The 12047-nt window shown below is 43.0% G+C and overlaps 1 protein-coding gene across 8 annotated transcripts in view; it reads right to left on the bottom strand.

Moving 5' to 3' along the window:
- Window positions 1–11593, bottom strand: part of LOC115162082 (mirror-image polydactyly gene 1 protein-like) — a 34840-nt gene extending 23247 nt beyond the window's left edge. For 2 of the 8 annotated variants that reach the window (XM_029713037.1, XM_029713036.1), the window contains exons 1-4: window positions 11203–11359; window positions 9392–9521; window positions 7044–7077; window positions 3856–5189 (exon numbers count right to left, since the gene is read on the bottom strand). Coding sequence is in view for 4 of the 8 variants with exons in the window: in XM_029713041.1 (XP_029568901.1) it covers window positions 4989–5189; window positions 7044–7077; window positions 9392–9521; window positions 11203–11410 (573 nt within the window). In the remaining 4 variants the exon portion in view is untranslated. Of the gene's footprint in view, window positions 1–3677; window positions 5190–7043; window positions 7078–9391; window positions 9522–11202 lie in introns of those variants that run through there. The other 6 variants (XM_029713039.1, XM_029713040.1, XM_029713038.1 and 3 more) reach the window with 6 other exon arrangements.
- Window positions 11594–12047: the final 454 nt, after the last annotated feature.

Here is a 12047-nt window from a genome sequence, read left to right as displayed (position 1 = left end):
ACCAGTGCTTCATTTGGGAAACCAAGTGATATCTGTTCAGGAACATCAATAGTAATATGTTTTCGCAACAAAACACATTTCACTAAACTGGTGACAGTTAAGCTCAAATGCAAATCAAGTAGTTTGTTGGTTTACTAAATCAAACAGATAGCTTCAGACAAATTCACGGTGTGTGTTTGTGTGACTAAACATACGTTCGATCAAAGGGCAAACTGGAAACCATATATCCTGAGCCTGCATTTATTGTACCTGGGGATTTTAACAAAGCAAATTTGAAAAGGCTAAATTCTACCAGCATATTGATAGCGCTACACGCGTGTGCAATACCCTTGACCACTGCTACTCTAAATTTCTGCAATGCATACAAAGCCCTTCCCCGCCCTCCCTTCGGCAAATCTGACCACGCCGCCATCTTGCTCCTACTGTCTTATAGGCAGAAACTCAAACAGAATGTACCAGGGACGAGAACCATTGAACGCTGGTCCGACCAATTGGAAGCCACGCTTCAGGATTGTTTGGATCACCTAGACTGAAATGTGTTCCAGTCAGCCTCAGAGAACAACATCGACCTAGTCGCTGACTCGGTGAGTGCGTTTATAAAGAAGTGCATTGGAGATGTTGTACCCACTGTGACTATTAAAACCTACCCTAACCAGAAACTGTGGATAGATGGCAGCATTTGCGCAAAACACGATCCACCGCATTTAACCATGGAAATAGGTCTGGGAATATGACTGAATATAAACAGTGTAGTTATCCCCTCCACAAGGCAATCAAACACGTGAAATGCCGGTACAGGGACAAGGTGGAGTTGCAATTCAATGCCTCAGACACGAGACGCATGTTGCAGGGTCTACAGGAAATCATGGGGTACAAAAAGAAAACCAGCCACGTCATGGACACTGACGTCACGCTTCCAGACAACCCCCCCCCCCCCCCCCCCTCCTCCTAAAACATTTAAACGTGTTAACCCTCGCAAGGCTGCTGGCCCAGACGGCATCCTTAGCCGCATCCTCAGAACATGCGCAGACCAGCTGGTTGGTGTGTTTACAGACATATTCAATCGCTCCCTATCCCAGTCTGCTGTCCCCACATGCTTCAAGATGGCTACCATTGTTCCTGTACCCAAGAGGACAAAGATAACTGAACGAAATGACTATCGCCCCGTAGCACTCACTTCTGTGTGGAAAGTTATAAAAGTTCCTCGGCGTACACATCACAGACAAACTGAAATGGTCCACCCACACAGATTGTGTGGTGAAGAAGGCGTAAAAAGCAGCTCTTCAACCTCAGGAGAATGAAGAAATTTGGCTTGTCATCCAAAACCCTGAAAAACTTTTACAGATGCACAATCGAGAGCATCTTTTCAGGCAGTATCACGGCAACTGTACCGCCCTCAAACGCAAGGCTCTTCAGAGGGTGGTGCGGTCTGCATCACCGGGGGCAAACTACCTGCCCTCCAGGACACCTACAGCACCTGATGTCACAGGAAGGCCGAAAACAGCATCTAGGACATCAACCACCCGAGCCACTGCCTGTTCACACCGCTACAGGTGCCTGTTCACACCGCTACAGGTGCAACAAAGCTGGGACCGAGAGACTGAAAAACAGCTTCCATCTCAAGGCCATCAGACTGTTAAATAGCCATCACTAACTCAGAGAGGCTGCTGCCTACATTGAGACCCAATCACTGGCCACTTTAATTATTTGGTCACTAGTCACGTTATACAATGCCACTAAATAATGCCACTTTAGTAATGCTTACATATCTTACATTACTCATCTCATAACAGCTGAAGTCGGAAGTTTACATACACCTTAACCAAATACAATTAAACTCAGTTTTTCACAATTCCTGACAGTTAGTCCTAGTAAAAAATCTCTGTCTTAGGTCAGTTAGGATCACCACTTTATTTTAAGAATGTGAAATGTCAGAATAATAGTAGAGAGAATTATTTATTTCAGCTTTTATTTCTTTCATCACATTCCCAGTGGGTCAGAAGTTTACATACCCTCAGTATTTGGTAGCATTGCCTTTAAATTGTTTAACTTAGATCAAACGTTTCAGGTAGCCTTCCACAAGCTTCCCACAATAAGTTGGGTGAATTTTGGCCCATTCCTCCTGACAGAGCTGATGTAAATGAGTCAGGTTTGTAGTCCTCCTTGCTCGCACACACTTTTTCAGTTCTACCCACACATTTTCTATAGAATTGAGGTCAGGGCTTTGTGATGGCCACTCAAATGCCTTAACTTTGTTGTCCTTAAGCCATTTTGCCAAAACTTTGGACGTATGCTTGGGGTCATTGTCCATTTGGAAGACCCATTTGCGACCAAGCTTTAACTTCCTGACTGATGTCTTGAGATGTTGCTTGAATATATCCACATAATTTTCCTCCTTCATGATTCCATCTATTTTGTGAAGTGCACCAGTCCCTCTTGCAGCAAAGCACCCCCACAACGTGATGCTGCCACCCCTGTGCATCACGGTTGGGATGGTGTTCTTCGGCTTGCAAGCCTCCCAATTTTTCCTCCAAACATAACGATGGTCATTATGGTCAAACAGTTCTATTTTTGTTTCATCAGACCAGAGGACATTTCTCCAGAGAGTACGATCATTGTCCCCATGTGCAGTTTCAAACCGTAGTCTGGCTTTTATATGGCGGTTTTGGAGCAGTGGCTTCTTTCTTGCTGAGCGGCCTTTCAGGTTATGTCGATATAGGACTAATTTTTACTGTGGATATAGATACTTTTGTACCGGTTTCCTCCAGCATCTTCACAAGGTCCTTTGCTGTTGTTCTGGGATTGATTTGCACTTTTCGCACCAAAGTACGTTCATCTCTAGGAGAAAGAACGCATCTCCTTCCTGAGCGGTATGACGGCTGCGTGGTCCCATGGTGTTTATACTTGCGTACTATTGTTTGTACAGATGAACCTGATACCTTCAGGCATTTAGAAATTGCTCCCAAGGATGAACCAGACTTGTGGAGGTCAACAATTGTTTTTCTGAGGTCTTGGCTGATTTCTTTGGATTTTCCCAGGATGTCAAGCAAAGAGGCACTGAGTTTGAAGGTAGGCCTTGAAATACATCCACAGGTACACCTCCAATTGACTCAAATGATGTCAATGAGCCTATCAGAAGCTTTTAAAGCCATGACATCATTTTCTGGAATTTCCTAAGCTGTTTAAAGGCACAGTCAACTGAGTGTATGTAAACTTCTGACCCACTGGAATTGTGAAACAGTGAATTACAAGTGAAATAATCTGTCTGTAAACAATTGTTGGAAAATGTACTTGTGTCATGCACAAAGTAGATGTCCTAACCAACTTGACACATTTATAGTTTGTTAACAAGAAATTTGTGGAGTGGTTGAAAAACTAGTTTTGATGACTGCAATCTAAGTGTATGTAAACTTCCGACTTCAACTGTATATACTGTACCTTATACCATCTATTGCACCTTGCCTATGCCGCTCAGTCATCGCTCATTCATATACTTACATGTACATATTCTCCTTCACTCCTTTAGATTTGTGTATGCTTGTGCTTCGGAACTAGAAGCACAAGCATTTCGCTACAATCGCATTAACATCTGCTAACCGTGTGTATGTGACAAATCAAATTTGATGACATCTTAAAGTCGAGAAAATAGGAGAGATGCCTATTGTTGGAGATATCCATTTTTTTCAGTATTCAGAGGAGAGACAATGTGGTTGATTTTAGACAAGGTCATTTCTGGCCAGTGCTCAGTCTCTCTCCTCTATAACAGCTGTGTGATGTGTTGGTCAGACCCACCCTGGCTAGTGCTCAGTCTCTCTCTCCTCTATAACAGCTGTGTGATGTGTTGGTCAGACCCACCCTGGCCAGTGCTCTGTCTCTCTCCTCTATAACAGCTGTGTGTTGGTCAGACCCACCCTGGCCAGTGCTCAGTCTCTCTCCTCTATAACAGCTGTGTGTTGTGTTGGTCAGACCCACCCTGGCCAGTGCTGTCTCTCTCCTCTATAACAGCTGTGTGTTGTGTTGGTCAGACCCACCCTGGCCAGTGCTCAGTCCCTCTCCTCTATAACAGCTGTGTGTTGATCAGACCCACCCTGGCCAGTGCTCAGTCTCTCTCCTCTATAACAGCTGTGTGATGTGTTGGTCAGACCCACCCTGGCCAGTGCTCAGTCTCTCTCCTCTATAACAGCTGTGTGTTGGTCAGACCCACCCTGTCCAGTGCTCTGTCTCTCTCCTCTATAACAGCTGTGTGATGTGTTGGTCAGACCCACCCTGGCCAGTGCTCAGTCTCTCTCCTCTATAACAGCTGTGTGATGTGTTGGTCAGACCCACCCTGGCCAGTGCTCTGTCTCTCTCCTCTATAACAGCTGTGTGATGTGTTGGTCAGACCCACCCTGGCCAGTGCTCAGTCTCTCTCCTCTATAACAGCTGTGTGATGTGTTGGTCAGACCCACCCTGGCCAGTGCTCAGTCTCTCTCCTCTATAACAGCTGTGTGTTGGTCAGACCCACCCTGGCCAGTGTTCTGTCTCTCTCCTCTATAACAGCTGTGTGATGTGTTGGTCAGACCCACCCTGTCCAGTGCTCAGTCTCTCTCCTCTATAACAGCTGTGTGATGTGTTGGTCAGACCCACCCTGGCCAGTGCTCAGTCTCTCTCCTCTATAACAGCTGTGTGATGTGTTGGTCAGACCCATCCTGGCCAGTGCTCAGTCTCTCTCCTCTATAACAGCTGTGTGATGTGTTGGTCAGACCCACCCTGGCCAGTGCTCAGTCTCTCTCCTCTATAGCAGCTGTGTGTTGGTCAGTGCTCAGTCTCTCTCCTCTATAACAGCTGTGTGTTGGTCAGACCCACCCTGGCCGGTGCTCAGTCTCTCTCCTCTATAACAGCTGTGTGTTGGTCAGACCCACCCTGGCCAGTGCTCAGTCTCTCTCCTCTATAACAGCTGTGTGTTGTGTTGGTCAGACCCACCCTGGCCAGTGCTCTGTCTCTCTCCTCTATAACAGCTGTGTGTTGGTCAGACCAACCCTGGCCAGTGCTCTGTCTCTCTCCTCTATAACAACGCTTATCTCCTTTGCTGTTATCTTCCTCCTCCTCTCCTGGGCCTTCTGCAGCCGGTCCACGATCACCGCCGCGCTCCGCTCAATACCCAGCGTTGAGTTTGCACTGGTCACACTGTTCAGCAGCTCCTCAAGATCCTAACATACAATTCCTAATTAAAAACAACTGATACAGTACCAGCCAAAAGTTTGGACACACCTACTTATTCCATAATTTGTATTATTCTACATTGTAGAAAAATAGAAGACATCAACACTATGAAATAACACATATGGAATCATGTAGTAACCATTTTGTTTAAAAAAAATTTAAATTTTTATATTTGAGATTCTTCAAAGTAGCCACCCTTTTGCCTTGATGACAGCTTTACACACTCTTGGCATTTTCTCAACTAGCTTAATGAGGTAGTCACCTGGAATGCAATTTCAATTAACAGGTGTGCATTGTTAAAAGTTAATTTGTGGAATTTCTTTCCTTCTTAATGCATTTCAGCCAATCAGTTATGTTGTGACAAGGTAGGGTTGGTATACAGAAGATAGCCCTATTTTGTAAAAGATCAAGTCCATATTATGGCAAAAACAGCTCAAATAAGCTAAGAGAAATGACAGTCCATCATTACTTTAAGACATGAAGGTCAGTCAATCCGGAACATTTCAAGATGTTTTGCAGTCGCAAAACCATCAAGCGCAATGAGACTGGCTCTCATAAGGACACCCCACAGGAAAGAGTTACCTCTGCTGCAGAGGATCATTTAGAGTTAACTGCACCTCAGATTGCAGCCCAAATAAATGATTCACAGAGTTCAAGTAACAGACACATCTCAACTGTTCAGAGGAGAATGTGTGAATCAGGCCTTCATGGTCGAATTGCTGCAAAGAAACCAATACTAAAAGGACATCAATAAGAAGAGACTTGCTTGGGCCAAGAAACACGAGCAATGGACATTAGACCAGTGGAAATCTGTCCTTTGGTCTGATGAGTCCAAATTTGAGATTTTTGGTTCCAACTGCCGTGTCTTTGAGAGACGCAGAGTAGGTTAACGGATGATCTCTGCATGTGTGGTTCCCACCATGAAGCATGAAGGAGGAGGTGTGATGGTGCTTTGCTGGTGACACTGTCTGTGATTTATTTAGAATTCAAGGCACATTTAACCAGCATGGCTACCACAGCATTCTGCAGCGATACGCCATCCCATCTGGTTTGCGCTTAGTGGGACTATCATTTGTTTTTCAACAGGACAATGACCTAAAACACACCTCCAGGCTGTGTAAGGGCTGTTTGACCAAGAAGAAGAGTGATGGAGTGCTGCATCAGATGACCTGGCCTCTACAATCACTCAACCTCAACCCAATTGAGATGGTTTGGGATGAGTTGGATTGCAGAGTGAAGGAAAAGCAGCCAACAAGTGCTCAGCATATGTGGGAACTTCTTTAAGACTGTTTGAAAAATATCCCTCATGAAGCTGGTTGAGAGAATGCCAAGAGTGTGCAAAGCTGTCATCAAGGCAAAGGGTGGCTACTTTGAAGAATCTCAATTTGTTCAACACTTTTTTGGTTACTACATGATTCCATATGTGTTATTTCATAGTGTTGATGTCTTCACTATTATTCTACAATGTAGAACATTGTAAAAATAAAGAAAAACCCTTGAATGAGTAGGTGTGTCCAAATGTTTGACTGGTACTGTATGAATATGAAAAACACACAAAACAAAGCAATATGCAGATGCTGCAGCTGATGTGTACCAAATATATCAGTTCTCACATTCTCATAAGTGGTGCACATGTGTATTGGATAGATCTGAATATTAGTAATAGCAATATCTTTCTTTTCATCGTTTTTTAAGGAGATAATATCAACCTCCTTAAAATAATCATAGTGTTGAAATATGCTTAGCTGTCCTTTGTTCCTTTGTTTCCTAATACCTTTTAATTGAGGAAATTCTGGTGAGAGAAATGTGAGCCCAGATGAGCTCCTAGGGGGGGGGCTTACCGTATCACTTCCTTCAGGGTTAATATCCTCCAGCCTAAGAAGAGGGGAAAGAGAGAGAGAGACGGAGAGAGGACAGACAGAGAGAGAGAGGAGGAGGAGAAGAGCGAAATAGGGAATTGAGAGAGAAAAAAGACATGCCGGTTAGCTCCATCAGTTTCCTTTCCTTAGAACAGCAAAATGAGATCACTTCCCAAATCTTCCTCACATCCAATAATTGAGTTCTGTTCTGGGGGTTTTCAGAGTCGATGATCAAGAACAGAAGACACCCTCGACATATTAAAAGAGCCACCAGACCCCAGCCATTATTCCCCCGATAATACCCAGTATATTTGCCACGGATGGAGGAGGACTGTTAAGTTATTAATGTTTACTGCTATATATAACTACTGGGATCAATTGTCCATATGTGCTGAGGTGAGGGGTGGAATCATCTGTAGGTGTGCAGCAGGACTGAGCACCTTTACAGAGAAAAGACTACTGGAATTACAGAAGTGTGTGACGAGATTCATGGATATCAAGCTAGTCTCTCTCACTCTCCCTCTCTCCCTCCCACAATGAACTGATATCACTTGTTAAATCTAGGTGAAGTGGAATCTTCAGTTAGGTACTAAAATAACACATTTTGGCGCTCTCCCTGCCTATGTGTCTCTCAACCCCTGTCATTCTCCTTAAAGTGCCAATGGATGGGTCCCAAAAGTAATCCTATTGCCTATATAGTGTCCTACTTTTACTAATATAGGGTTAGGGTGGCATTTGGTATGCACATCTTGTGATTTCCCCAGCAGCCAGCCAGTCAGTCAGTCTTCTCCTCTCAGGGAAAACAACAACTCCTCAGCTCATTGACAAAGGCATTACAGGGATCACCTCCCATTATAAAGGTACATACTCAATCATAGTGGGCCTGCCACTGACCTGCCTGCCTGGGAAAATAAAGGTTCAGAACATGCCTTTCCATATTCCAGCTCAGATAATGGGATTGTGCTTGGCTATCAATTACCCTTTCCTTACTAAGAGGAAAGCTGGGCGGCGCCTTGAAAAGCATAAAGAGATGAGAAGAGATGTTTTTCTAATTAGATTGCCAGGCAATTTGGCATAAAACAAGGCTAACTGAATGCTCTTCATGCCAACCAATAAGTCCAGTCAATTTAAACGATTTAAATAATTAGAATAAAAGGTAATATCAAATAAATATAATAACAGAAAAACATTTGTTTGACAAATGTTTTATAGTAAAGAATGCATTGGAAACAAAAAACAACAGGATTTATTTTTCAAGTGGAGTTCACACCAACCAACATACCAAGGCTTATTGAAATATAGATTTGCTTCCGACAGAAAGTTATATATTCCCTTAAGTAGAAACGTAATTACTTCTAAACTTCACCAGCAAATATTGCCTGCCTCCATCTTAGTGGACAATGCAGTTTTCATTTGAAAGGTTCTGGTAGTTAAGAACAGACTCCACCACCCAACTAACCACCTAAACAAAACAAAAATCACATTAATTAGCCCTCTTCAGACAGGCAGGTAAATATCTGCTGGTCTGAAGGACTTGATTGATTTCCTATACAGTGCAACTCTTGACTGACAACCTTGCACGCAGGGCGAGGGGACTCTCCAATATATTTCCAAACCATTGGATATTGGATTTTTTGTCTCCCCCTCCGACCGTTTTACAACCACCCCCATTCCATTCCATTCATTCACCTTGTCGACCAGCCTGAAGAACAAAGCAGAGTTGCCTAAGCAATGGCAAGTAAACAAACTAGACCATTATAGATGTCAGAAAATTCCCCTTCCCCATTTCCATAGAAAGGGAAGAAGAAGGGGAAAGAGTGAGGAAATAACAGTTTAGCAGAGAGAGAGAGAATGGAATGCTTTTCACTAGCATCTCATTGAAAATGCTTATCACTTCTACAATCTATTTCCCAACTTCTCTACATACTGCTGATGTTATGAGTGACCGTGAGAGCAGAGGGAGAGAGGTCTGTTAGCTAATCAGAGTGGCCCTGTGTGGCAGGGTTGGGGTCAACCATGTCATTTCAAAGAATTCATTTCAGGAAATCAATGCCAATTTTCCTTATTGAAAAGCAATTGCAATTTGGAATTGAAATGTAATGTAAATGACATTCTAAATTGACTGAATTGAAATGCAGTCAGAGAAGAGGGAGAGAGAATGGTGAGTTAGGTAAGCAGAATGGGTTTCTGTGCCAGGGTTGAGGAAAGAAGAAACATGAAAATGTAATTTATGTTTAATTGCTGAATTGACACGGAATCGACCCCAACTCTGTTGTGTGGTCTGTTGGGGTATGCTATGTTGTGGTGTGTTGGGGTGATTTAGTACGTACTCAGCTGCCGCTTGCTGCAGCCGCTTGGCCCGGAGCAGGGCCTCGTCCCTCTCTTCATTTGACAGACACAGCCAGGCCATCGCCGCCTGGTCCCTATCCCTCTGAGACTGGTAGATCTCCTCCACTAGGGCTGAGGGATGAAGAGAGAGGAGATGGGGGGGAAGAAAAAGAGAGAAATAGTAATAGAAAGACAGAAAAAATGGTAAGAAAGAAAGAGAGAAAGAGGGAGGGAAAGAGAAAGCAATACAGATAGAAAGAGGAAGCATTGTTATTACTTTCTGCTCAATAACAATGCTAAGCTCCCTGTGGAAGGAGGTTATTGCCACTGATACACATTGGCACTGGTATTAACTCCAGTCAAACTCATTTGGTGGGGAAGTGAAGTGGTGTGGTGGTCTCGACACATGCTAGACATTTAGGTGCCCCAAGCAATAAAGAAACAGTTTACATTTTGTCACATTACCAAGTACTTATCATCTTAGAATGGTTAAGAGATTGGCCGGTCCTTAACCCTAACTCAATACAAGGTTGAAGAAACCTTTTCAAGCCACAACACATTGTGTTCTTGTAATGTTTGAAAACTGGACAGGTTTTATTGAGAGTGAGCTGTGAAATGATTTGTCTAATGTGTTGACAAAATGAGTATGAGTATTGATTACATCATACTGGGGCTGTCCCCGACAACAACAACAAAAATATTGCTCGACCAAGAGTCGTCTGTTCCTTCGACTAACTGACTGGTAGCAATTTTTCGTTTCATTTTTTTAATAATAAAGTCTTCGTATCTCAAAATCTTTGTCACGTGATTAATAAAAATGATATCTAAATTATACAAATGTAAAAGTAATTTATATTTCCATTGCCAACTATGTAAAAATAGCCTACATAAAGCCAACAAATACAAACATTGCAGCCTGCAGGTAGAAATCGAGAGAGCTGGAAAGATTGATCAAATAGGCTACATTGAGGAACTTATGTCATTCTCAATGGATGTAAAAACAGACTTTGTTTACTTGCTGTTTGAGGTGAATAAAAATGACTTTGAGAAGCTCCACTGCTCATTAGTGGTAGTGAGTTAAGACAATCAGAAATACTATCAGATCCCCAAATGGGCACATTTATAGGCCTACATTTGCGCGCAGGCCAGGTAGCCTAGGCCTACTTCTATGCGTCATCAGGTGCGCCTCCTAACTCAACATTGGTAGGAGCACTCCAAACAAAAGACAATAACTAAATTGTCAACTTGTTAATTTAATTAAATCCAAAACTTTTGTCAGAAGTGCAGCCTAGGTTGTGCTCTCTGCAAGCAAAGTGTCAACTCTGACAATGAGAACTGTAGAAGACTGGAATAAAAATATATTGAATGCATTAACAGAAATTACGGTAACCAAACAAACATTGTAGATTAGAAATGATGGGAATGAAGGTAAATGTACTACTGGTAATACTGGTGTGCCACCCTTGTGGCCTCTGCAATGAATTATTCCACTGAGACAGGCGTTCATCAAGACATGTGCCATACAATTAAAACATTTTTTTGCAGCTGTTCGACTAAAAAATGTGCGATCGACCAACAGCCTATCGACCAAACACCGACCAGTTGACTAAATTGGGTCAGCCCTACATCATACCGAGTAAAAAAAAAACTGCCCATCCATGAGTGCTTTTATGATGTCTGTAATTCTGTCTGTCCCCCTGTTGAAGATACAACTTTTCATATTGACACGGTCTCTGTAGACTGGCAGGGACAGATTTTCTTTCATTTTACACCTGACCCAGGGTCCTACATTCTTGTGCTGTATGCTGCCTACCTGAAAACCAGCAGATTGTGGGGTTACCAATGTCTTCAGATCCCTTTGTTAATCCCACTACGAAGGAGCCCAGAGATCCATCAACAGCTAATTCCTCTCTTCTCTCACTGAGATGGCGCAATGATAAACAGTGAGCCTCGCCATAAGCCCTTACAAAGTTCAGTAAGAAAATCAATAGCATTTTAGCTGGAATTTGCTCATTAAACATCCCCTTCCCTGAGCCATGCAAATCATATTGAAATGAGGATGGCAAATAGGCTACACAACACACAAGTTAATTTTATTAAATGCAATTGGGGCTGCTGGACTTGTCGCTCGATATACGTCTGGTATTTTCTTTAATTATTAGGTGGGTTGAGGAGAGGACTCTCACCCCCCCAAAAAAAAAATTGACAAAAAAAAAGTTATTTGCTCAGCAAAATTCAAATATTTGTTCTGTGAAGGCTGGGAGCGGTTAAATCACATTAACAAATTTGATTCGTTCATTACAATGTAATCTAATTCGTTTTGATACTCAAGTTGCATGTAAAACAAATGGATAATTGCTTGCCACAGTCAATATCTTCGTTTTTTTTTATAACAAGTTCATCAGGGTTAAAATGACAATCAATGGTCAGATAATAGGCTTTCTTTGAGATTATTTCATCCTCACTGTCTGTACTGTATTGTCTGTACTGAATGACCTATCATTTGTCTTTCCTCTCCCTTTGCCTCTTCACCCTGACCCCTCCTACCTCCAGCTTTCTCTCAGGCCTGGGGCTTGTCGCGCCCCTATTCTGTACCTTCAGCCTTCTCTCAGGCCTGGGGTTTGTCCCTCTCCTAGCCTCTCCCCCCTCCATACCGTA

Source organism: Salmo trutta, chromosome 25, assembly GCF_901001165.1.
Source record: "Salmo trutta chromosome 25, fSalTru1.1, whole genome shotgun sequence".
Taxonomy (NCBI): Eukaryota; Metazoa; Chordata; class Actinopteri; order Salmoniformes; family Salmonidae; genus Salmo; species Salmo trutta.
Note: the sequence above shows the minus strand (reverse complement) of the source record. Positions and strands in the feature narration are given on the sequence as shown.